Below are 27,006 nucleotides of genomic sequence, written 5' to 3' on the forward strand. Positions count from 1 at the left end.
TCTTGCTGTGTCACCCAGGCTGGAGTGCAGTGGCACGATCTTGGCTTACTGCAACCTCCGCCTCCTGGGTTAAAGTGATTCTCCTGCCTCAGCCTTCCGAGTAGCTGGGACTACAGGCATGTGCCACCACACCTGGCTAATTTTTTTGTATTTTTAGTAGAGATAGAGTTTCACCATGTTGACCAGGCTGGTCTCGAACTCCTGACCTCAAGTGATACACCCACTTCGGCCTCCCAAAGTGCTGGGATTACAAGCGTGAGCCACTGTGCCTGGCCTACAGCCATTATTTTTTTTTTTAATGGTATGGAGGTTCCTCAGAAAACTAAAAATAGAACAACCATATGATCCAGCAACCCCACTTCTGTGAATATATTCACAGAAGGAATTGATAGCAACACATTGAAGGCATATCTCTCTGCACTCCCATATTCATTGTAGCATTATTCAAAGTAGCCAAGATATGGAATCAACCTAAGTGTCCGTCAATGGATGAATGGATAAAGAAAGTGTGATACGTATACACAATGCCATACTACTCAGCCTTTTAAAAAGAACAAAATTCTGTCATTTGGGACACCATGGGTGAATCTAGAGGCCATTTGCACCAAGAGCATGCATGCTCTTGTAAATAGGTAAATAAGTAAGTAAATAAATAAATAAATGTTTTCACACAAGCTTATCTGCATAAAAAACACACAACCAAAAATAGATAAATAAATTTTGCTAGTTTTTTTTTTTAAATACAGAGAAGTATATAAAGAAAACAAAAAGTGGCCCATAATCTCACCAGTTAGTTAACAGTGATTGATATTTTTTTTTAAAGATAATATAAGTTCATAGTTAGAAAATTCAAATAAAACAGGCCGGGCGTGGTGGCTCATGCCTGTAATCCCAGCACTTTGGGAGGCTGAGGCGGGCAGATCACTTGAGGTCAGGAGTTCCAGACCAGCCTGGCCAACATGGCGAAACCCCATCTCTACTAAAAATGCAAAAATTAGCCAGGCATGGGGGTACACACCTGTAATCCCAGCTATTTGGGAGACTGAGGCATGAGAATTGCTTGAACCCAGGCAGCGGAGGTTGCAGTCAGCAGAGATCGTGCCACTGCACTCCAGCCTGGGCAACAGAGAGAGACTCCTTCTAAAAAAAAAAAAAATCAAATGAAAAAGAAAAGTTCAAAAGGAGAAGAAATAAAACTCTTCTTCTTTATGGTGCCCCAACCTCAATACCACAGATAACTGATATTAACTGTTTCTTGTCACTTCCTTATTGGCAAAACTTTTATGCATAATACTAGAATGGGAACAATCTAATTCACACAAAATGGTAAACATTGTTTTGTGTCTTTCTTTCTTCACATAGTACTAGAAGATTATACTTGAATCCTCTTGTGTCAAAAGACATTCATGTTTGGGACATCTGAGCAGCAATATTCAGAGTTTAATATATGGCTGTTGTATAGAATTTTGTCTTTTTGAAGCTAATTAAAGATTTAACTTGAGACTTATTAGCACCATTCTAGGGTCAGTCAATCCTTCCCTCACCCAGCCCTTTGAAAACACACATGTACAATGACACGATTAAATGCTTTTAAAAAGAAAGGAATTGGTTTTAATGAATGGAATTTGCTTTTCAGGATGAGAATGAAACATTTATTGCTTCACACATATTTAGTTCACATCCATTAACAAGAAACTTAGCTACTTTTGCCCAAGTGATGTAAACTAGGAAAAAAAGAGTTCCATATGCTTTCCATTTTTTTCTTTAGGAAGCTATTAATTGTGTACACAATTTTAGCATTATGAGAGATAGTAGGTTTCTTGGAAAGACTAGTCTGTCCCACGTAAGTCTTCATTATTCAAACCTTAGGAAGTTTAAGAGTTCACTGGGAAGATATCAACTTTAATCTTTACTTCTCTTCAGCTGATAGGCGCCATGCAGTTGTTGAAGTAGAAGATGTTCCACTAGCTGCTAAGCTGGTTGATTTGCCTTGTGTTATTGAAAGCCTGAGAACGCTTGATAAAAAAACTTTTTATAAAACAGCAGACATTTCTCAGGTATGGACTAGTTTTCTTTACTAGCCTCACATCCTTCAAGGAATTCTTTTCTCTCCCTATTTTTCTTTCTTTCAGTACTCCTTTCTACTTGGTGAATGGCTGCTTGGCATTTCTAATTTCCAGATCGATTGCACAGGAATGAAATGTCATGTGCTGGTTTGGTGTTTGATCCCTAGATTTCAGTATTTTATTTTAACCAAATAGCCTATAGAGAGTCCCATTTGCCACTTATAGTGACTTTTCATTAATTGAAACATATGAGCAGCTGGGATCTTCTGAACTTTGTATTAAAACAGTATGTTGTTAACTCTGGAGGTTTAAATTGGTTCTTATTCATCATCTCTGCTGTTGATTTCTTATTTCCTCTCTAAATCAAAATGCTGAGATAGGCCAGGCACAGTGGCTCATGCCTATAATCCCTACACTTTGGGAGGCTGAGGCGGGAGGATCACCTGAGCCCAGGAGTTTGAGACCAGCCTGGGCAACATAGTGAGACTTCATCTCTATAAAAACAAAATTAGCCAGGTGTGGTGGCACATACCTGTAGTCCCAGCTATTCTACAGATTGAGGTGGGAGGATCACTTGAGCCCAGGAGGTCAAGGCTGCAGTGAGCCATGATCACATACCATTGCACTCCAGCCTGTATGACAGAGCAAGACTTTGTCTAAAAACAAAACAAAACAAAAAACCTAAGCTAAGTTCCAAGATCTGTTTCCAATATATTCCCCCTGTAGTGGTAAACACTCTAGTGGGGAAAAAAAAAAAAAAAAACCCTCAGAGTTCATACGTAGTGCTGCTGGTGGCTGGTGGAGGGGAGGAGAGGGAGAGAGAGAGACTGCAAAAATGAGAGAATATAAATGTACATTACAAAATACTTGGTTTTCTGGAAATGGCAAGTATCAGTCTCTTCTGTGCATTTCTAGTGGTAAGAATGATTATGATTGCTAACCCAAAATTTGTGGTCATAGTCAACTTCTTTGTCTTTGTTAAATGTAGATGCTTGTGTGCACTACTGATGGTGATATCCACCCTTCTCCAGAAGAATCAGCTGCCTCTGCTGATCCTAATATAACCAGGAAAAAAGAAAGGGGGAGAGAGAAAAAATATGTCTGGAAGCATGGCAGTAAGTCAACAGCCCCTTGCTCATTCCTGCTGACTAAAATTTATTTGCTGAATCCTAATTCCTTGTGAAACAGGGACCTCTTACCACACTTAGGTGTTTGGTTCATTAAGTTCTCAGACACTCTTAAGAGGAGTCATGTTGGCTGGGCACGGTGGCTCACGCTTATAATCCCAGCACTTTGAGAGGCCGAGGCGGGTGGATCACCTGAGGTCAGGTGTTTGAGACCAGCCTGGCCAACATGGTGAAACCCCGTCTCTACTAAAAATACAAAAATTAGCTGGGTGTGGTGGTGGGCGCTTATAATCCCAGCTACTCAGGAGGCTGAGGCAGGAGAATCGCTTGAACCCAGGAGGAGGAGGTTGCAGTAAGCCGAGATCGCACCACTGCACTCCAGCCTGGGCAACAGAGTGGGACTCAATCTCAAAAGAAACAAAACAAAACAAAACAAAACAAAGGAGTCATGTCATGAGCCTTTGGTTTATAGCATGATCTTTGTCTTTATCAAATTCAGCTATGTGACTACCATCAATCATATAACGTTTCACTGTGTTGTATTTATTTTAGTTACTCCACCACTTAAGAATGTCAGAAAGAAAAGGTTCCGGAAAACACAAAAAAAGGTTAGTTACATGCAGTTTGTGTGTCTGCCGGGCTGATTAGAAGAGGATCATGGGCCAGAAGGAAAGAGAAAAAGTCAGTTGGGAATTAATTTGTTAATTCATTTATATGTTCAATAAACATTTATTGAATGTGAACTAAATGCCAGGCGCTGTATGCTAGCAGTTGGGAATATAGCAGTGAATAAAAATACCTGATCCTTTAGGTTATAGGCTAGTCATTTGGGGTCTGGAAGAATCATACATTTGAAACTTCTGTTAATGCTTTCAGTTTTCGATTGCAAGATCTAGTTTTAAAGTGAACCCATCCAGAACCTGAAAATTGGGAATTGTGGTTATATTCCTAGTCTTATTTCAGGCTTATAGAACCTTGGGCAAACTATAGGAGTATTGTGGCTTGGCTTCTTCTTTTGTTTAAAATTAAACATTTTATTTTGAAATAATTGTAAATTCACATACAGTTGTAAGAAATAAAAGAGAGATATCGTGTACCTTTTTGCCATTTTCCCCATTTTGTAAAACTATAGTACAATATCACAAACAGGTAATTGACATGATTAGAATTCAGCAATCTTATTCCAATTTCTCCAGTTTTACTTGTACTCATGTATTTTTGTGCATGTGTTTAGTTCTATGCAGTTTTATCCCATGTGTAAGTTCATGTATCTGCCTACACAGTCAAAATACAAAACAGTTTCATCATCAAAAGGATCCCTCATTTTGCTTTTATATAACCATGCCCATTTTCCTTCCACCTCACACCCCAGTCTCTGACACCTGGTAATCACTAATCTGATCTCTATCTCTGTAATTTTGTCATTTCAAAAATTTAATATTAATGGAATCATGTAGTATATAACATCAGAGACTAGCTTATTTTTTCATTCAGCATAATTCACTTAAGATCCATGTAAGTTTTTGTAGCATTAATAGTTTATTTTTTATTGCTGAGTAGTATTCCATGGTATGAATGTACCACATTATATAACTGTTCTCCCATCGAAGAACATCTGGGTTGTTTACAGGTTTTGACTATTATAAATAAAGCTGTGAACAGGTTTTTGTGTGAATATAAGTATTCATTTCTTTGGAATAAATGTCCAGGAGTATAATTGCTGGGTCATATGGTAGTTGCATGTTTAGTTTGATAAGAAACGACCTGTTTTCCAGAGTGACTGTACCATTTTATATTCCTGCCAATAATGTATGAATGATCCAGTTTCTCCACCTCCTCACCAGCATTAGGTGTTGTCACTATTTTACATTTTAGCCATTCTGATAGGTGTGTAGTGATCTCACACCACACCACTAATGTAGTGGTATTAGTTTACATTTCCCTGATACCTAATGGCGTTGAACATCTCATGTGCCATCTATTCCACTTCAATGAAATGTCTGCTCATGCCTTTTGCCTATTTTCTAAATTGATTTTTTATTATTGAGTTTTGAGAGTTCTTTTTATATTCTAAATACTACTAGTGTTTTATCAGATATGTAGTTTGCAAATATATTCTCCCAGTCTGTAGCTTGTCTTTCCATCCTCTTTGTAGGGTCTTTCAGAGAGCTAAAATTTTTAGTTTTGATGAGGCACAATATATTGATTTTTTTGAAAATGATCTTGCTTTTTATGGTAAATCTAAGAACTCTTCGCCTAGCCCAGATCCTGAAGATTTTCTCCTGCTTTTTTTTTTTTAACTTCTTTTTAAGCCCGATGCCCATTTTTGACTTAATTTTTGTAAAGCTATGAGGTTTAGTTCAAGGTTTTTGTTTTTTATTTTTATTTTTGCTTTTCTTGCCAAAGGATGTCTAATTGCTCTAGCACTATTTGTTGAAAAGGCTATCCTTCCTCTGTTGTATTGCTTTTGCACCTCTGCCAAAATCAGTTGGGCTTGTTTTTGTGGCTCTGTTTCTAGGTTCTCCATTCTGTTCTATTGATCCATCTGTCAATCCCTCCACCAATATCACAGTGTCACTATATAATTGGTCCTGAAATTAGAAAGGCCTGAAATTAGAAGGCTGATTGCTCTGACTTCACTTTTATTTGTCAGTATTGTTTAGCCATTCTACAGTCCATATCTTTATTTATTTATTTATTTATTTATTTATCTATTTATTTATTGAGACAGAGTCTTGCTCTGTTGTCCTGGCTGGAGTGCAGTGGCACGATCTCAGCTCACTGCAGCCTCCACCTCCCTGGTCAAGCGATTCTCGTACCTCAGCTTCCCAAGTAGCTAGGATTACAGGCATGGGCCACCATGCCTGGCTAATTTTTGTATTTGTAGTAGAGACGGGTTTTACCATGTTGGTCAGGCTGGTCTTGAACTCCTGACCTCAGGTGATCCGCCTGCCTTGGCCTCCCAAAGTGCTGAGATTACAGGCATGAGCCACCATGCCTGGCCAAAAGCCTATATCTTTTAATGTAAGTTTTAGAATAAGCTTGTCTATAGCTACAGAAAACCTTGCTAGAATTTTGGCAGGAATTACATTAAACTTATAGATCAATTTGGGGAGAATTGACATTTTTACTATGTTGAGTCTTCCAGTCTATGAACACAGTTGCCTTGGTTTTTATACTCTGTAAGTCAACATTTATTGAGTGCCTACTCAATGTAAAACAAAGTTAAGAATAGTTGTAGAACTCTTTAAGCTTTACTGAAATATAGGCATCATAATATAACTTGTTTATTGTGTTTTATTTCATAGGTCCCTGATGTCAAAGAAATGGAAAAAAGCAGCCTTCCTGAGGTACAGCAGTCATAATATAACTTCATTTTTACCCTTAATATATTTTATTTAATAGCTCATTCATTTCAAATGAATCAAATCAACCACAAAAGCTACTTTTGAGCCTTCCTTCTCACCTCTAACCCTCATCCTAAACACATACACTGGGTTTGATTCACTGAAAAATGAATTCATTGTTTGATGTTTGATAACTCCTAGAGGAAAAGATACAATTTGGCCAGTGACCCCGTGTATTCTAATCTGCTCTTTTTTATCAAAAGCCATTCCTTGGGAGCCAGAGTTCACTTTTAACAGCAGTTGTTTGCAATTGCTTATTCCCCATCAAAGTCCTAATTTCTATTTGTGGCATGACAAATTGGTTGCTGTGGAGATAATTATGTAAAACTGGATTCAAGGGAGAACATACAGCTAAGATCCAGTTTTTGTAGGAACATCTCTAATAATAAAGATGTGGGGAAGTGAAATCTGGGAATTTGGATCTTTAAACCAAATTATTTCTAAGTAACTAATAAGGAATTATAGTTCTTTGCCAATATAAACCAGGACAAATAATTTATAACTGAGACCTAAGGGTTGCACCTCTGAGAGAGGTCTTTACCATAGAACTGCAGATTGAAAAGATTAAATGTCTCAAGTAATTTGTTTAATTAGGAAAAAATAAGTTTACTGTATAAAATTCTAGACTCTGGCTAAAGATTCCTTCATAAATAGCACTACTTAAAGTAGAAATTTGGTTGGATCAGAATTTAAAGAGGCCTAACATTTGAATTCATTGGTACATAGGAGGGCACTCCTGCAAAACACAAGGTGTTAAATGACAGTATTGGTATCCCCCTCTAATCCCCAACTTTGCTTCAGTACATTGAATCTCCAGATGTGGAAAATGAAGTAAGGAGACTGCTGCGTTCAGATGCTGAAGCCATAAGTACCCGTATCCTTTATACAAATATTTTCTGCATAGTCTGTTCTGCCCCATTTGTACATGCTAACGAAGCCTCACCTCTGGTGTTTGTGTGCCAGCCTTGATGTGTAGAACTTAAGATTTTTTCAAATGTTATGTTCTAGCTAGGAACAGCAAATTCATGTAATAGAAAATTATTTATTGTGTAATTCAATATAAGGCACTTCTCCAAGCTAGGAATTCCAATACAAATGGCCTAAACTTGGACTAAATTAAATAGCACTGTTAGTCAAAGAGCCCCTTCCCTTTCAGCTGTGCCTTTTTGTTTCCTTCTGTTTTTTCCTTGACTACCCACTCCTTTCAGGTTGGGAAGTCGTTACTGAAGATGGAACCAAGGAAATAGAAAGTCAAGGCTCCATCCCAGGATTTGTGATATCCTCGGGAATGAGCAGCCACAAGCAGGGTCATACCTCATCAGGTACTTTAGTAAAGGCAAAGCAGGAGTTTCAGATAGGGCAGGTATTGACTGGGTATCAGATCATTTTCCATAAATTCATAGACCAATCCAGAAAAAAAGGATGGTTTCATCCTTCCCTCTTTTTTTTTTTTTTTTTTTTGTTTTGAGATGGAGTCTTGCTCTGTCGCTCAGGCTGGAGTGCAGTGGTGTAATCTTGCAGCTCACTACAACCTCTGCCTCCTGAGTTCAAGTGATTCTCCTGCCTCGGCCTCCCGAGTAGCTGGGATTACAGGCGTGCACCACCACGCCCACCTTATTTTTGTATTTTTAGTAGAGTCGGGGTTTCACCATGTTGGCCAGGCTGGTCTTGAATTCCAGACCTCAAGCGATTTGCCTGTCTCAGCCTCCCAAAGTGCTGGGATTACAGGCATGAGCCACTTTGCCTGGCCTTTTATTTATTTATTTTTTTGGGAGACAGAGTCTCGCTCTGTCGCCTAGGCTGGAGTGTAATGGTGCGATCTCGGTTCACTGCAACCTCCGCCTCCCAGGTTCAAGTAATTCTTGTGCCTCAGCCTCCCAAGTAGCTGGGATTACAGGCATGTACCACCACACCCAGCTATTTTTTCTTTTTTTCGTTTCTTTCTTTTTTTTTTTTTTTTTTTTTTAGAGATGGGGTTTTGCCACGTTGGCCAGGCTGGTCTCCAACTCCTGGCCTCAAGTGATCTGCCCGCATTGGCCTCCCAAAGTGCTGGGATTACAGGCGCGAGCCACCACACCCAGCCCTTCTTCCCTCTTATTGGTCCCTTGGCAGTTTAGGGGTTTTAGATTCGTGTTCTAATCTCCCATCCACTGCTGGTATCTTAACTTCCTATGACCCTTAAAGTCTTTAAATGTCTTGATCACTCACTACATGAATGAATGTTACAGTGTTTTGCACTTGCTGTCCTTGTTTTACAAAGGGAATAATCTTCCTGCATGAAAAAAATGATTTATAAAATTTACTGGTTGCCTGGGGAATGTGAAAGTAAGGAGTATAATTTTATCTGGAGTATGAGTCATTTGCAGAGTTTTAGATAGTTCACCTTCTTCTTGCTTAAAACCAGTAGAATATGATATGCTTCGGGAGATGTTCAGTGATTCTAGAAGTAACAATGATGATGATGAGGATGAGGATGATGAAGATGAGGATGAGGATGAGGATGAGGATGAGGATGAAGATGAAGACGAAGAAGAAGAGGAGGAAGATTATTCTGAAGAGTATCTGGAAAGGCAGCTTCAGGCCAAGTTTATTGAATCTGGCCAGTATAGGGCAAATGAAGGTACCAGTTCAATAGGTAAGTCAGAGAAAAAACAAAGGGATGGGACCAGGGTGGGTGGCAGTGCTAAAGGCTGACTCTAAGCATACATTAGACCCAAAGCTAAGCTCAAGAAGTTATTGCTCAGATGTGTAGTGGAGTTTTACTTGATTTGGATCTTGGTCCATTCATTTAGGCTATATTTAATATATAAGTTCTGTGTATCTCTGTTAGTCATGGAAATTCAGAAGCAGATTGATAAAAAGGAGAAAAAGCTCCATGAGATTCAGAATAAAGCACAAAGACAGAAGGATCTCATCATGAAAGTGGAAAACCTGACACTCAAGGTAAATTCTTGGCTGGCATAAAGAAATCCTGATCTCTTACTTTCAGTATCTTGCCTTTGTGTTTCCACTTATGTCATCTCTATGCAGGGTTCTTGTTCATTCAGGAACCTTAACAGCCTCTTAGAAACTCCTAATAAAAGATAACCCTGTTTCCTTTTACCTGAGTAATTTTGATCATCTAATATAAGCATTTTGGGGAAGGGACTAGGTGATTTGAGATAAAAAATGCCATTATTGAGCATTTGCTATGTAAAAGGCACATAAAGAGCTAAGAATTGTGTACACATATTATCACATTTTATCCTCACATCCTTGAAACATAAATACTGTCACCACTCCCATTTTATAGATAAAGAATGGAAACTCAAAGAGGTTAAGTAACTTGCCAGGGATCACAGTAAATGGTAGGGCATAGATTGAATCCTGTTATTTGTATTAAAATGTATCCATTGCAGTAAAAAGGAGAAATAATTAGTTTTTAAATTTTTGGTGCATTTTGAACAAGAATAAATATTTTATTAATATATGTTGAAGAGCTTCAACAAAAAGAAAATGTATGTTTAGGTCATGTTTGCTTCCCTTTTTTAGTGAGGGAAGTTCTGAAGCATTTGGAATTTCCTGCCAGATTTCATTTTCTTCAGAGCTGTATTCAGCAAATGGGAGCACAGAACTATACCCTTTTTGGGTGTTGTCCCTTAGAATAACCAAGTAAGATAACAGATAAGGGCACATTTTGAAAGATACAGATATATGCTATTGTTGTGATTATTGTTACATGTAGTACTAGTTAGGAATAGTGATACTCTGCCCTAGTTAGGGGAATGGAGGAGTCATCAGCACCAGATTCTAAGCCAGCTTTTCTAACAGGTCACCACAGACAAAGGATTTGTGCTAAACTAGAAAAAGGTAACATAAGGGCATTCCAATCACTTAGGGTAAGACAAAAAAAAAAATGCTATAGAGTGTATATAAAATCAAATTGGATGGTACTGTAGTTAGGGGGGATAGTTTTTATACTCTAAATCCTTTAAAAAGAGTGCTCTTTTGTATGACAGTTTATTATTTGCGGCTGGGCGCAGTGGCTCACGCCTGTAATCCCAGCATTTTGCGAGCAGAGGCAGGTGGATCACTTGAGACAAGGAGTTTGAGACCAGCCTGGGCAACACAGTGAAACCTCATCTCTACTAAAAATACAAAAATTGGCCAGGCGTGGTGGCATGCTCCTGTAATCCCAGCTACTCAGGAGGCTGAGACATGAGAATCACTTGAACCTGGGAGGCGGAGGTTGCGTGAGCCAAGATTGCGCCACTGCACTCCAGCCTGGGTGATGGAGGAAGATTCCACCTCAAAAACAAAAACAAAAACAATTATTTGCCAAACTCCTTGCCTCCCTAGGTTTTTTTTTTCCTTTGAGACTCAGTGTTCATCATTTATACAATTTATTTTTCAGAATCATTTTCACTCTGTGCTGGAGCAGCTTGAGATACAGGAGAAAAAAAAAAATGAGAAGGTAAGAAGTATATTTTCAAATTAACCAGAAAACATTTGATACAGAGAATCCCCCAGCTCACTTCCAATATTATTGCTGGCTGTTCCTCTCATAGGAATAGTGGTAGCCAAATCTTCTAAATGAAGGTAGCAGGGTGGAACAAGGTCTTTGTGAACATTCACTCATTCAACAGATATTGAGTGCCTATGAAGTAAAAGGCACTGGATGTACAGTGTTGAATAAGATAAATATAATACAGTAAATCCTCAGTGTCATTGATAGGTTCTTGGAAACTGTAACTTTAAGCAAAATGAAGTATATATAATGAAACTAATTTTACTATAGGCTGACTGATATAAAGAAGAATTGAGTTCCTATAGCATATTTCTGGTTACAAAAACATCACCAAACTTCTAAATAAAAACCAAAACACTTCTAATATTAAACATTGAAATAAATGTGAGCTATACATACATTTGAGAAAGACTGATAAAAACAAGTAAGACAATTATGTACCCAGTGATTCCAGTTCAGGGTCTCAGATGGCCAGAGCCTATCCCAGCAGCTCAGGGCGCAAGGTGGGAGCCAGCCCTGGATAGGATGGCATCCCATTGCAGGGCACGCTCACACCCACTCTCACTCAGACTGGGACAGTTCAGACAGACCAATTCACCTAATGTGTACGGGGAAGTGATTTTGTTTTTCTCATCAACATTATAATGAGGCCAGGCATGGTGGCTCATGCCTGTAACCCCAGCATTTTGGGAGGCTGAGGCCAGCGGATCGCTTGAGGTCAGGAGTTTGAGACCAATCTGAGCAACATGGTGAAACCCCGACTGTACAAAAAATTAGCCAGTTGTGGTGGCATAAGCCTATAGTCTCAGCTACTCGGGACACTAAGCCCAGGAGGTTGAGGCTGCAGTGAGCCATGATCACGCCACTACACTCCAGGTTGGGCAACAAAGTGAGACCCTGTCTCAAAAAAAAAAAAAAAAAAAGAAAGAAAAAGAAAAAGAAAAAAAACATTATAATGAAATTACATTGAACTAACGATGTTATTTGGAGACTTTCTGCATGTCATTTTGCTTAAAATTGCAGTTTCTAAGAACCTGTTGACATTAAGTGAGGACTTACTGTAACAAAACGACACTGAACAAAACGATGTTATTCGAGGACCTGCTGTACTTGTCCTCATGGAGCTGTCTAGCAGGGGAGATTGACAGTAAACAAATTATACAAATATAAAGGTACAAATTGTGAAGAAGTGCTATGAAGGAAAAAAGTCAATGGTGCTATTAGAATAAAGAGAGTCTTGAATTAATTGGGGGATCACGATAGACCTCTCCTAGGAGGTGCTATTGAAGCTGAGACCAGAAGGATTAAGTCCAGGCAAAGAGTGGGATGAAGAGCATCTTAGGTGGAGCATATGCAAGGTCTCATGTTCGGAAAGAACTTGGCCTCTTTGAGGACCTTTGGAGTATTTAAAGCCAGGAAGAGAATGGCTTAACATAAGGGTGGAGAAGTAGGCAGAGACCATAGTGTATGGTTCCTTAAAGGCCATGATAAGGAGGATGGGTTTGGCCTTAAGTGTAGTGGGAAGCCCTTGAAGAATTTTAGATAGGAAAATCACATCTAATTTAAATTTTTTTTTTTTTTTGAAATGGAGTCTTGCTGTGTTGCCCAGGCTGGAGTGCAGTGGCGCAATCTAGGCTCACTGCAACCTCTGCCTCTCGGGTTCAAGCGATTCTCCTGCCTCAGCCTCCCGAGTAGCTGGGACTACAGGCACGTGCCACCATGCCTGGCTAATTTTTTGTATTTTCAGTAGAGATGGGGTTTCACCGTGTTAGCTAGGATGGTCTTGACCTCCTGAACTCGTGATCCACCTGCCTCAGCCTCCCAAAATGCTGGGATTACAGGCATGAGCCATCACGTCTGGCCTAATTTAAACTTTTAAAAGATTACTCTGATTATTATCTGGAGACTGGGTTGGAAGGTGAGAGTGGAAGCAAAGAGGCTGGTTGGGAGGCTTTGTGGTACGCTAATAACAGAGGATGGTAACTTGGACTAAGGTAGTAGCAATGGAGATTGAGAGAATATAGATTAATTTTAAACTGCAGTAAAAATGTTTTTATAACTGTTTGAGATGTAATTCATAAACCATACAATTCACCCATTTAGGCTGGGTGCAATGGTGCATGCCTGTAATCCTAGCACTTTGGGAGGCCAAAGTGGGCAGATGGCTTCAGCCCAGGAGTTCGAGACCAGCCTGAGCAACATGGTGAAACCCTGTCTCTCCAAAAATTAGCCAGGCATGGTGGTGTGTGCCTGTAGTCCCAGCTACTCGGGAGGCTGAGGTGGGAGGATTGCTTGAGCCTGGGAGGCAGAGGTTGCAGTGAGCAGAGATCCCACCACTGCACTCCAGCCTGGGTGACAGAGTGAGACTGCTTCAAACCCCGTCCTCCCCCCGCTCCACAAGTTACCCATTTAAAGTATACAATTCAGTGGCTTTTAGTATATTCAGAGTTGTACAACCATCACTGCAGTCAATTTTAGAATAGTTTCATCACTCCAAAAAGAAACCTTGTATCCATTAGTAGTCACTCCCCTCCCCATTTCTCCAGAACCTCTCCCCCGCCCAGCACTAGGCAACCACTCATCTACTTTGTACTAATCTACTGCCTCTTCTAGTTATTTCATACAAGTGAAATAATACAATACATGGTCTTTTGAGTCGAGCTTCTCTCACTTAGCATATTTTCAGGGTTCATCCATGTTATGGCATGTCTCAGTACTTTTTTCCATTTAAGATTGACTAATACTCCATTGGATCAATATACCACATTTTGTTTATTCATTCATCTGCTGATGGACATTTGGGTTGCTTTCACTTTTGGCTATTATGAATAATGCTACAATGAATATTGATATATTAGAGAATATATTTTAAAGGTAGAATTGATAGGAGTTGGGTCAATTACTGGGTGTTGAAGGAGAAGGAATCATTAAGGATGTATGCCAGATTTCTAACTTGAATGACAACTATATTTTTTCAAAGCCACAAGAGAGTGTACAGGGTGAAGAGAGAAGAAGGCAATATAGGCTAAATGAGGGTCAAGTAGCTGTATAGAAAATGTGTGCGGACTCTAACCTTATACTGTTGAGGGTTACAATTTTAAGGAGACTGGAGTTGGTATTATGAGGATGGGCTTAGCATGGTGCTCTTAAAGTACAGGCACTACTCCCCACCCCCATCCCCACAAGACCAGCGGAATTTTTATGTTCTATATATTCCCTTCCTCTCAGCAAATCACTTATCCAAGTACTGCTTTAAAACAATCAGATGAACAGTTAATGCCAGGGTTGTTTTAGTACCCACCAAACATCTTTGTTTTCATCAATGTAAGTACAGTTGTATGCTGCATAACAACATTTTGCCCAATGACAGACTGCATATATGATGGTGGTCCCATAAGATTTTAATGGAGCTAAAAAATTCCTGTCACCTGGTGACATTATAGCCATCATAACATAACTGCCCAATTACTTAATTTTTAAATTTTTTAGTATAGCCTAAGTTTATAGTGTTTATATAGTCTTCAGTAGTGCACGGTAATGTCCTAGGCCTTCACATTCACTCACCACTCACTCACTGACTCACCCAGAGCAACTTCTAGTCCTACAAACTCCATTCATAGTAAGTGCCCTATACAAGTGTACCATTTTTAATTTTTTATATTGCATTTTTAGTTTACCTATGTTTCTATGTTTAGATATACAAATACTTAACATTGTGCTACAATTGCCTACAGTATTCAGTACAGTAATATGCTGTACAGGTTTGTAACCTAGGAGCAATAGACTATACTGTGTAGCCTAGGTGTGTAGTAAGCTATACTATCTAGGGTTGGTATAAGTATGCTCTGTCATATTCACATCATGACAAAATTGCCTAAGGGTGCATTTCTTAGAACATATCCCCATTGTTAAGTAACACATGACTATAGTTAGTATTGAGGAGCAGCCTAGAAATGTAGCTGTAAATTTTATTTACTCAGAGTCCCTTATGTTAGTTCATTTATCCAAATTAGATTTAGTAGGTGTCTACTTTAAGCTACGCTCTGCAGGGAGCTATGATATGCTTATGATGCAGTTTGTGCCTTCATTTGGGGAGAAATTGACAAGAGGGGTAGGGACTTAAAGGCATGAGAGATTGTCCATGGATATTAAGGAAGGCTTCATGGAGAAGATGATATTTGACTGGGGCCTTAAAATATAGGTAGGGTTTTAATAAGGAGATAGGGAAAAGAGTACATTCCATGAGAAAGCAGCATGCACACTGGCTCAGAGGTGGTGATGCCAGGGTGAACAGTTTAGATTTTTGGTGTAGGTCATAATGAGCCTTCAAAGCTTTTTTACCTGGGGAGTAACTCAGGAAGATTTTTCTGCCAGAAGTATATAGGAGAAACTGGAGTAGGGACAGCCTGGAGCTTCAAAGGTGCAAGTGGTAGAAGCATACAGAACTTAACAATTGATTGGATTTACAGGGCAAAAAGGGGAACAAAGATGAGTCCAAAGCCTGGGCAACCGGGAAATGATGTGCCATTAACTGAAAATAGGATAACAAGAAGTGGATTTGGAGGGATATGTGGAGAAGTGCTTTTGAAAATGGGAAATTGGAGAGAGGCCCACACACAGAAATGATCATTGAAACTGTGGGGCTAGTTGAGTTAGCCTGGTTGACTGTTCAGCAAGAAGTCTGAATCTAAGGAAAAACCTATCTTTAGGGAGTGGCGGGAAGAGAAAGAGCCTGCAAAGGAGAAAGAACTGGAGCAGTCACTGGTTGTAATCATGGTCAATCAGGGGTCACTCAGCAACCGAGTGAGAAGAGCCTCTAAGTTACTGCAGATAGCAATTATTGTGGCTTGGTAGGTGATGTGCAGCATAGGATTGTTTTATAATGTTCCTTTCATTTCACAAACTAAAAATTAATTCTGGTATGGAGTGTCCTGAAATGAATAATATTCAAAAACAACCTTTGTTATAAAGATGGCATACATCTGTGAATGTTATTGGTCACTTCACCATTTCAAGTTAAAAAAATTAAATCCTGTACCACAAAATATTCAAGGCTTCTAACTTAGAAAGCAAAAGTAGAACACCATCAGGCTCCTGATGGGTCAGGACTGACTAAGTTTCTAAGTATCTCCTAATGTGGTAAGAAGCAGCCGGTAAGACTCAGTCTAAGACCCGTTGTGTTCATTGGGACAAGAGAGTGTCCCAACTGTTTTACCATCTGACTCTTAGAATATGGTTACAGAGATCCCATCTCCTTTGCCCCTACAGTGAGCTGTGACCTCTGTATATTCTTCACAGAAGCACAAATTCTTAATAGCAAACACATTTTTTAAAGCCTATTCAATTTTAAAGCTTGATATAGTTTGTCTGTGTCCCCACCCAAATGTCATCTTTAATTCCCACAGGTTGTGGGAGGTACCCAGTGGGAGGTAATTGAATCATGGGAGCAGGTCTTTCCTATGCTGTTCTTGTGATAGTGAATAAGTCTCACGAGATCTGATGGTTTTAAAAAGGGGAGTTTACCTGCATAAGCTCTCCTCTCTGCCTGCTGCCATCCATGTAAGACATGACTTACTCCTCCTTGCCTTCCACCATGACTATGAGGCCTCCAACCATGTGGAACTATGTAAGTCCATTAAACCTCTTTTTCTTGCCAAACTCAGGTATATCTTTATCAGCAGCATGAAAACTGACTAATACAAAGCTTCCCTTCATAAATTGGGCATAATAAAGGACATCATCATGGCCACAGCATTATGCATGCATTCTTGACTGTGGCCAGTATTCTCTGGAACATTGCAAGACTAAGATAACCTTATAAATGCCAAATAACAGTAGTTCTTTTTGGTTCATGTAAGTAAATTCTAGATCAAGTAATGGGACTTCAGATTTCAAATTAATTTTTCATGTCTTTCTACTTCTCCCTACAGCTCATTTCCCTACAGGAACAATTGCAGCGTTTTCTGAAGAAGTGAGGAGAGCCATTGGCCTGGCACACAAACCTTGGATCCACCATCCAGACTGAAGACTGGATGAAACTGTGCATGTTTCTCTCCCTTCCGTTGCCTTATGTTGAATCAGTTATATTTATCTGTACCTTCTTTGCTACTTATAATATGCTCAAAGTTTGTAGTCATGTAGAAAAGGCCAGTATAAAAATATAGTAGACTTAGATACCCCACACGACCATGAGACTTTCTCTTTGTCAATTTGGGAATTATTATTATTAATTTAGAAATGGGGTCTTGTTAGGTTGCCCAGGCCGAATTCAGACTCCTGGGCTTAAGGGATCCTCCTGCCTCAGCCTCCTGAGTAGCTGGGACTACAGGTGTGCACCACCACACCAAACAAGAATTGATTATATTGCTTCTGTGCTATGGTACCAGCAGATGATTCAGTCATGCTTCCAAAGGCAGTCTAGTCTAGAGGCCATACAGCTGTTTGGTTTGCATATGTTTTAGCTTTTCTTTTGGTTTTTAGTATTTCCTAAAACATAGGGGAAAAAAGGAGGTCATTTCTACTAAACACTAGAACCTGCCACAGTGAGTTTAAGTGCCTACCTTGCAGCAGTTAATACTAGATTGTGTTCTGTCTTTGTTCAGGCAACAGGGCTGCATTCCTGCTCAAGGATGATTTCTTGCTGCTGCTTATATTTGTTCTGTTGCTTCTAGGATGGAGCTGGTTGTTATTCACCAACTAAGGGAACAGTTAGAGCAGAGATGAAGAAATTATGAACTGTTATCCTTATTCTGAGCCTTCTCCTCCTAACCCTTATTCTGAGCCTTCTCCTCCTAACCCCCATCAGTTAAGGTTAGGAAGAACAAGATGCCATAATGCCTATGAAGACTTCTTTAACAATCTCATTTGGGTCTTTTTCTAGGTATATTATTAGTGTTTTATGGTCTGTGTTCTTTAAACAATAAATAAATTGTTCCTTTTAAATGGATTGCTGTCAATTTATTAAACCATCCCCGATGATGAGTGTACTCATATCCAAAAGGAAACAAGAAGAAAAGCAATAAGCTCTATATCTTAGTTCATTTGGGCTGCTGTAACAAAAATACCATAGACTGGGTAAATTATAAACAACAGAAATTTATTGCTTATAGCTCTGGAGGCTTGGAAGTCTACGATCAAGGTGCCAGCAGCTTTGACATCTCGTGAGGGGTTTGTCTGCTTCCTAGATAGCGTCTTCGGGGTGCATCCTCACACGGCGGCAGTGCAAACTCCCTCGGGCCTCTTTTAAAAGGGCATGAATTCCATTCATAAGGGTGGAGCCCTCATTACCTAATCACCTCCCAAAAGCCCTACCTCTTAATACTAACACACTACTGATTATATCTTAACATATGAATTTTGGCAGACACATTCAGACCATAGCACTCTGATTAGAAAATGGCAGAAGATGTTATCAGCCTTGGGGCATCCTTCCAGAGTTCTTAGGGCAACTCCTAATGAATTAAACAAATCAAATTCCAATGCTATATGGTTAAGGTGAGAAGATTTGCTCCAAATCCCAATGCTATATGGTTAATATGTAGCGGGGGAGGGTATAGAGAAGTGATACAAATGGCAGCTCCAATATTTGGGTTGAATTACCATGCTGTAGTGGAACTCACACAAGGACGGAACTTGCCTTGGGCAAGCCCCTATGTTTTGTTTTATTTTGTTTTATTTTGTTTTGAGATGGAGTCTTGCTCTATCGCCCAGGCTGTAGTGCAGTGGCACGATTTTGGCTCACTGCAACCTCCGCCTCCCGGGTTCAAGTGATTCTCCTGCTTCAGCCTCCCGAGTAGCAAGAATTACAGGCACCTGCCACCACACCTGGCTAATTTTTGTATTTTTAGTAGAGACGGGGTTTCACTATGTTGGCCAGGCTGGTCTCGAACTCCTGACCTCAGGTGATCCACCTGCCTTGGCCTCCCAAAGTGCTGGGATTACAGGCATAAGCCATCACGCCTGGCCGCCCCTATGCTTCTTAGAGCCTCTATTTTCTCATTGTAAATTGTGGGTGATAATGCTTACCACCAAGAAGCATCTGGGGGTTTTCTGGAAGTAGCCCACCTAGCCCCAGGTCTGATCCCAACTGACAAAGTCAGTGCTGCTTTAGGAAATATACTCCAAGTTCTCTGTGCCACTTTTAGTGCTACTCCAAGTCAAAGTTAACCCATGGGCAAAGGAGAGGTCATGTATGAGCAGGGCCTGTGAAGTTGGGATGGAGATGGCAGGAATGCTGGGGGAAATGCAAGGGAAAAAGTAAGACTAAGGGAGATAGGCATGTTAAAGGCAAACAAAATGGAGCCCAGATTAGGAGAGAAGTTTGGGGATTGCTTGAAAACCAAGATGATATTTTAAAAAGATAGGTTTTTTTTTTTTCAGAAACCCATAACTTAAAAGATGAGAATAAGGAGAAAGAACGAGGAAAAGAAGTTGAGTGTCAGAGGTAGAAGGTGGGGGAAGAGGCAGAGTTTGAAAAGATGATAGGCCTTTCCAGATAAAGGCAGGCAGGGGACTGATAGAAAGTACCCTGGGGTTATGCTGGAGAGACAAGCCAGTGAGTGTTTCACATGTGCCACAGCGGGCATCCAGGAGTGAAAGAGGTAGAAGAGCCCTCGTACAGCCTCTGTCTGATATTGCAGCCTGAGAACAACCAGTGCTCTGCTGAGAGGCAGGATGGTAGGGAAGACAACACAACAGGAAGGGGCAAGGGCAAACTAGTGTGTTTGCAATGCCCCTCCATCTCCTCTGCTACCACTTCTCAATGTAACCCAGCGGGGCTGCTTCACCACTGCCCTCCAGTCACCCAAGGCTATTGCCGTTCTGACTTTCCACCCCACTCCAACGTACGCCTGCACACATTCACTCGGACACCTCAGAAAGTTTTCCTTTGCTATAGCTCAGTGATTTTGGCTTCTGTATGCTACAGACTTGTGCTGTCCAATATGACATCCACTAGGCACATGTGGTTTTTGAGCACCACACGACTAGCCTGAGTTAAGATGTGTAGTAGGTGTAAAATAAACACTGGATTTCTATAAAGGAACTCCTCTGTGCCCACATCCTGATGACCTTACACTATCCACATAGGCCACACAGGCCAGGCTCAACTGCAGGCTGACTCAGGTCCTGGCATAACACCCTGTGATCCTCCCGGAACACAGGAAGACAGGCAGTCTTGTGAGAATTTGCTACAAGAGCGTTTCTCAGTCATCTCCCTGTCTTAAGGGAGGTTGCCATGAGGCAGCTTGTCACCTGCCTCCCTCATTCCAGTTAAGTATAGGGCTTTCTGCCTGCTTCACACTCCAGAGGGTACAGCTGCAGCCCATAAATCTGCTTAGCTGCAGTGTGGCATTGGCTACGCAGTACCAGGGGGTCCTACCATTCATGCTGCCTGTCATCTAGCCCCTTTTGTTGTCCTGTTACATTGTTCTGTGGGACGAGGGATGCAGGGAGCTGATACCATTGCTGATCTTGCTTTTGCTATCTCTATAAGGAATAAACTGTCTGGATCTGTCTGGATCTTGTGTGTGTGTGTGTGTGTGTGTGTGTGTGTGTTTCCCCCAGCTGAATGTGTCAGCTTGCTTGATATTTCCAAAGACTTAGTTAAAAATATATTTTAGCTGGGCTCGGTGGCTCACGCCTGTAATCCCAGTACTTTGGGAGGCCGAGGCGGGCAGATCACGAGGTCAGGAGATTGAGACCATCCTGGCTAACACGGTGAAACCCCATCTCTACTAAAAATACAAAAAATTAGCCGGGCATGGTGGTGGGCACCTGTAGTCCCAGCCACTCTGGAGGCTGAGGCAGGAGAATGGCATGAACCTGGGAGGCAGAGCTTGCAGTGAGCAGAGATCGTGCCACTGCACTCCAGCCTGGGTGACAGAGCGAGACTCCACCTCAAAAAAGTAAATATAAGTAAATATATATATATTTTTTAAATCTCATTAATAATTGTTTTATACTGATTACATGTTGAAAGGGTAATATTGTGGATATATTGGGTTAATTATTAAAATTAATTCCATCTATTTATTTTTATTTTTGTAATATGGCTGCTGTAAAATTTAAAATTACATATGTGGCTTGCATTATTTTATACTGGACAGTGTTGCTATAGTTTGGTGAGAGGCTGAGGCAGGAGAATTGCTTGAACCCGTCAGGCAGAGGTTGCAGTGAGCCGATTGCGCAACTGCACTCTAGCCTGGGTGACAGAGTGAGATTCCGTCTCAAAAAAAAAAAAGAAAGAAAAAGAAAAGAAAAGAGGGACTGACAGGGTTTTACTTATTGACAGGATATATATACACACACACACACACACACATATATGTTATATATACATATTTATATATGTTATAAAAATATATATATATATAGTGTGTGTGTGTATATATATCCGTAATCTCAGAATAAAAGGTAGACCTTTAAACTGAATAAATATAATTTTACAAAAACTCAATGCATTGTCCTGACTTTTCTTACAATGCTTCGGGCTGGTGAAAAATCCTCAGACTGAGGAGGATGAAATTTGGAAACCATTGCTACATACAGCTCATCTCATAAGGCGCTAACTAGCTAATTTGGGGAGGGTTGGGAGGATGTTGAGAAGTGACTAATCCGGGTAACAGTGGCAGATGGGCCCAATGGGGAGGTCTTTTTGTGTCCCATAGGTGTTGGACTCATCTGGTGGCCTTATGTTTTACAGTACTTCTGTGGCTTCTTGGTCTACCCTCTCTTCCCACCCCTAAATAAGGGAAAGATATGAAATATCGGACTCAAAGAGTATAACCAGAGGAACCAAAGTAAACAAGTACAAATTTATTCTTTTCAAAGCAGAATTCAAGGGAAAGGGGGAAGGCACCACAGTGAGTGGCAATCAAAGTTAACCAATTTGTTCCCAACCCTGTCCCTTTGTCCCCTAGACTTCCATGCCACCCTTGTCACCTCCCCCAAATCCTTTCCCCAATTTTCATCCTGTGACCAGTTCTTGCAGTCAGCAAGCAGCATAGCAGACTTCGGTCAGGCCTCAACACTGCCATAGAGGACAGCAAGGGCATTCAGCAGGCCCCCTCTCAAATGTGGCAGCTGTGGGAGAAGATGGACTCTGCGAGCTGAGCCCTGGCCTTGAGCCTTTCTTTCTCCCACAGCAGTTGGTGTTAAAAGAGTAAGAAGTAGCTAAAGTGTTCCTTGTTCCCACGGGAGCCACACAGCTGAAGAATTAAGTCTCCACATCCCCAGGATAAGGCCCCCAGTTTTTTTCCCAGAACTGCTCGAGTTAAGATAGCTACTTTCTTGCTTATCTGTCACCTATGTGAAGAGAAATTGGATGGGATTTTTGGCCTTGAAATGATGCCACAGGCCATGACTCTGCCGTTGAGAATGTGAGTTCAAATGCTGGATATGGAGCCCAAATCTTAAGCACACACATCAGGAAGCACAGGTATTCCTTAAAATGAATCCGGAGGAAAAACATCTCCTAGGATTGGCCTCTTCCTGGCCTCAGGTTTTCTCATTTCTGTGTCTTGCCAACCCATTTCCTGGAGCACCAGAAACTCAAACAGATTTCTCTGTAGGGAAATATTTCACAACTTTGGGCCTTGAAGAAAATGGGCACTTGAGAGTCTTGATTCTAGCCTTTCTAATCTGGAGGGAAGGGTACATGTCCTCTCTAGGGAAGCATAGCACAGCCTGATGTCTTCCAGCTAGTCAGCCTTCCATGACAATGCCCAATCAATGTGAATCCACTATGCTGTCACTGGAAGCAGAGGTATCCTCATAATGGCTTTTTGGCCTCTATCAAATTCTGTCAAGAAGAAATCACCTCTCAGTCCTAACTGTTCTTTGATACTATTTGACAATAACCCCAGCAAATGCTCACATACCTTATCATTGATGCTAATCCCACAGTCAGAAGGTTTTCTTTAGGCTACCAACCTAGCAACTCCCTTCACCATCCTTCTAGTGTAGGGCTAGAAACTACACAGTGCCATGCACAACACCCTTAGGAGACTAATACACAACAAGATGTCTAACGACATACAATACATTTTGGTAAATCCAATCCCAAGTTGGATTCATAGTACCCAAGGATCCATTTACTCTACTGTGGGAAAATTCCCCACACATACTGCAGTGACTGTCCCTTGACCCTTGAACAATATACTCACCTTAGGCATTAAGGTAAACACAGGACCACAAAGTGTGAGTGACCCCTTAGTGAGAATTCAACTCCTGACCTGCTGCTTCAGTCCACCTACAACACAAACCCTACATAACAAGATCTACATCTTTTCTACCATGCCTGGCCCACTGCAGTTGCCACAGGCCCTCAGCAGCCCAAGAGCTCTCAGGTGGGGTGGGGATAACAAAGGATTTTCCAGGACTTTCCTGGTAAAAAATTGCTCCATAACATGTACCCACCTAAGGCTTAGGCAGGTATATGCCTCTAAGTCCTCGAGCCCTCTGTCCCACATTCCTGCCCACAATCTAAGTTCCTACAAATATGCTCCCACTCTGACTGATGCCCAGATTCTATGATTGATGCCTGCCTACCACCTGCTCACCATCTATCCAGATACCCAGTTCTTCTGCCCAGAGACCTCATGAACACTAAGGCAGATGTTATGCTGTGAAGTCTGACACCCCGGACCTGTGGCTTTGTGGTGGAGGAGGCAACCGAAACCTTCTGGACCCAAGCCGCTGCCCTGCCTCCCCTGTGGCAGATCAAACTAGGTTCCTAGCAGTTCTACCCACTGGCCCACTGCTGGATTATAATACAACACCCCAACCATCACTCCCTCCTGACTGTGGTGGCGACTGTTGCTTTCTTTAGCCCTGAGCGAGATCATAAGAGCTGGAATGTTCTCTACGTCTTAGCTGGCAAAGGCTAATAAAGGCTTGTTTGTCCTTTTCTGCATGGGGTGGGCAGAGCTTGGATTTGCTCTATTCTGGCACCTGAACCATTTAGGGGAGCCCAGGAAAATTTACCCAAGGTCCAGGTCTCAAGGGAACAAGATTTGGAATGAGTGAAGAGAACAGTGACTCTTCCTGTTAGATTCTCTGTGACCACGGGTTTCTGTTGCTTTGGTCTTGAGGACAGCCCACCCCAAACATCAATGGAGAGAGATATCCTAGGGGAGCAGCCAGGATACATCTATCTTTCCAACCAGAGGCTGGGGCTAACAAAGAGCAAGGCAGAACATTAATACTTCAAGAGGTATTAGAATTTAATGTGTGAGTGAGGCCAGGAGAGCACTGATGTACAGTAGATATGTAGAATAGATATGTATGTATATAAACTTAGGCAAATGAAGTCAACTGCAGGGCTCTAGGTTATAAAGCTCCTCTTGGTAGAAAGCTGTCTAAGTGGGCTCTGAATCTATTCAACATTCCCAAGCCCACTCCCCCACCCCTGCTATCTATTCTGAACAGTTTCTGGATAAAGAGATCATGGTATACGTCGCCTAGGAAGAGTTAGTTCAGTTTGAGGATTGGATTCACCTTCTAGAGTTAGAAAGAACAATTTTAGGCACAGGAAGGCCTTGCTGTTGTCTGGGTGGAAAGCGGCCAGCTTCCTGATTTGTGGCCTGTGGCTCCTATGGAGGGGCCACTACACAGGGTGGCCAGCTGCAAATGCCTTATGATTAGCTGGGGACAATCAGCCACCTCACCTGATTCAGCCTGAGAGCTAGAAGGGTCACAGCCTGGAAGGGTGTTGGATGGCAGTCATACTACTCCAGACTTGAGGTGGGCTTCCTCTTCCTCACCCAAGGAAAGCAACACTCCCTTGCTTAGCAAGCTGCCACTGTGTTCCCAGGTCTGTGAGTACAGACTCAGAGGAGCAAAGGGTGGCTTCAGCCGGGTTTCCAGAGCAACTTGCAAACCAGTAGGTCTATCAAAATGCTGAGCACTTTAAGAAATAGGAAGCTGTGGGTTAAAATAAAAAAAAAAAAAAAAAAAAAAATCTAAACCCGGAAGTATAGACGTAATGCTTCCAAATATAACGTGGAAGAACCAGAATGAACTGCTCTCCCCTTAAGGAAGGTCTGTCAGGGACTGAGGCTAAAGAATATGAAGATATTTGAGGAGAAGCCAGTACCTAGGTAGCATTAGGATGGCTAACGATCTGTCCTGGAGCTGAAGTAATAGAACACATACTGCCCAGACTTTTTCAGGGGCACTTGGGGCAGGGAAGGTGTCTCGGGGATACCCTTTTGCCTCCCTGAGTTGTGCCAGAGAGTACGGGTAAACCCTGTGGATTCATAATGTTGGAACCTTGGGGTAATTAGGCTTCTCTCTCTCCATAATTCCACGGAGAAGGAAGAGGGGCCAACGGGTACCGCTTAGCTCTGCAAGGCAGCTTCTCTGTTCCCCATCTGAATGGCCAAGTGATATTTGCCTGAGCTGCAACAGAAAGGTACTTAAAGGACTGACCTCAACCTTGAAGATTAAAGGGAACATTTCTAGAGGCAGAGGAATCATGCCTCCCCTTCTCCCATCACTGCCCGCACCCACCTCACATACCACCAGATCCCTGCTGCTGCCCAGAGCCCAAATAATACTAGTTGAGGAATGTGGGGCCAGCGGAAACTGGAAAGGTTGGATGAAGGCTGAGGAAAGGCTTTGACCGGAACCAGGAGAGGACAATGAACTATAGGATAGGGATCTGGCTCCATCAAGAGGCCAGCAGGGTGTTGGCAGTCACATCAGAACTTCGCACACTGGGGAAGGCATGACGGAGTTTCTCCATGATGTCCTCCAAGCACAGGCTGACATCCTGGCTCTTTGACCCCACATCATCTGGGTTAAAAAAAATAGAGATTTGAGAAGAGAACTAGAGACTCCTTTATGAGGCCAAGCGGCCAGATAGAGTTCTGCCAGCTGAAGGGCAGACCTGCCCACAGCATTTGCATCTTCTCAGCACAACGCCTAGTACATAGGTTGTGCTCAATGTACATTTATTTGTAGAATAAGCATATGAATTAATCAATCAGTAAATCAATCTTCCCTGACCTTAAGCACAAAGCCAAGAGGAGAAACCAGTCCCAGCCCTGCAAAGCCTTGGGCAGGAAATCGAGGACAGGACAAAGCCATGGAGAAAGGGGCTGGGAAGGGCCAGGGGAACTCACCTGCAGCCTCGGTGTCTGGAGTTGTCTGTCCCTTCTCCCGGGGGTGACTGCCTTCTGACTGCTGTGGAGAGGAAGCTAGGGACGAGCCTGCAGAGCCACTGCCATCTGATTCGGTGGGTGGCTAGCAAGAGGTAACGCATGACTTAAGTCACTTTGCCTTCCTGACCTTACTTTGACAGACTCCTGAGCTTAGAAGGGACCTGAGAGACTTCATACCATCCCTTTGCCCTTAGACTTTAAGAAGCTTTTGGTATTACCTAAAACAGTGGCCTCCACTTTTCGGAAACTTCTTAGAATATTGAATTACTCATACCTTCTTCCTTTAACAACATGTGTCAAAGGCTCCCAGTTCTTGTAAGAATGGCATTGTAGGCCAGGCGCAGTGGCTCACACCTGTAATCCCAGCACTTTGGGAGGCCAAGGCGGGTGGATCACCTGAGGTCAGCTTAACCAACATGGAGAAACCCCGTCTCTACTAAAAATACAAAATTAGCCAGGCATGGTGGCCCATGCCTATAATCCCAGCTACTTGGGAGACTGAGGCAGGAGAATCGCTTGAACCCAGGAGGCGGAGGTTGCGGTGAGCCAAGATCGAGCCATTACACTCCAGCCTGGGCAACAAGAACGAAGCTCTGTCTCAAAAAGAAAGAAAGAAAGAAAGAAAGAAAGAAAGAATGGCATTGTACCTAAAGGTCTCTTGCTGTCATTTCAGATATAAATAAGCTATTTAGAACACAATTCTCTCTGGAAATGTAGTTTCACACCTGATTCTTG

The 27,006-nt window shown here is 41.7% G+C and overlaps 2 protein-coding genes across 3 annotated transcripts in view; one reads left to right on the forward strand and one right to left on the reverse strand.

The window, feature by feature from the left end:
- Positions 1-17,415, forward strand: part of TAF7L (TAF7-like RNA polymerase II, TATA box binding protein (TBP)-associated factor, 50kDa) — a 25,737-nt gene extending 8,322 nt beyond the window's left edge. The window contains exons 4-13 of the mRNA XM_011964785.1: positions 1,924-2,057; positions 3,055-3,181; positions 3,746-3,801; positions 6,502-6,543; positions 7,402-7,474; positions 7,809-7,922; positions 9,008-9,235; positions 9,431-9,543; positions 10,994-11,053; positions 17,038-17,415. Of these exons, the coding sequence (XP_011820175.1) occupies positions 1,924-2,057; positions 3,055-3,181; positions 3,746-3,801; positions 6,502-6,543; positions 7,402-7,474; positions 7,809-7,922; positions 9,008-9,235; positions 9,431-9,543; positions 10,994-11,053; positions 17,038-17,082 (992 nt within the window). The 3' untranslated portion in view covers positions 17,083-17,415. The remainder of the gene's footprint in view (positions 1-1,923; positions 2,058-3,054; positions 3,182-3,745; positions 3,802-6,501; positions 6,544-7,401; positions 7,475-7,808; positions 7,923-9,007; positions 9,236-9,430; positions 9,544-10,993; positions 11,054-17,037) is intronic.
- A 4,498-nt stretch (positions 17,416-21,913) lies between these two features.
- DRP2 (dystrophin related protein 2) overlaps positions 21,914-27,006 on the reverse strand; it is a 55,823-nt gene continuing 50,730 nt past the window's right edge. For both annotated transcript variants that reach the window (XM_011964786.1, XM_011964787.1), the window contains 2 exons: positions 26,233-26,353; positions 21,914-25,903 (listed from right to left, as the gene is read on the reverse strand). In XM_011964786.1, coding sequence (XP_011820176.1) covers positions 25,779-25,903; positions 26,233-26,353 — 246 coding nt within the window. In that variant the 3' untranslated portion in view covers positions 21,914-25,778. The remainder of the gene's footprint in view (positions 25,904-26,232; positions 26,354-27,006) is intronic.

Source organism: Mandrillus leucophaeus, unplaced genomic scaffold (assembly GCF_000951045.1).
Source record: "Mandrillus leucophaeus isolate KB7577 unplaced genomic scaffold, Mleu.le_1.0 Scaffold706, whole genome shotgun sequence".
Classification (NCBI taxonomy): Eukaryota; Metazoa; Chordata; class Mammalia; order Primates; family Cercopithecidae; genus Mandrillus; species Mandrillus leucophaeus.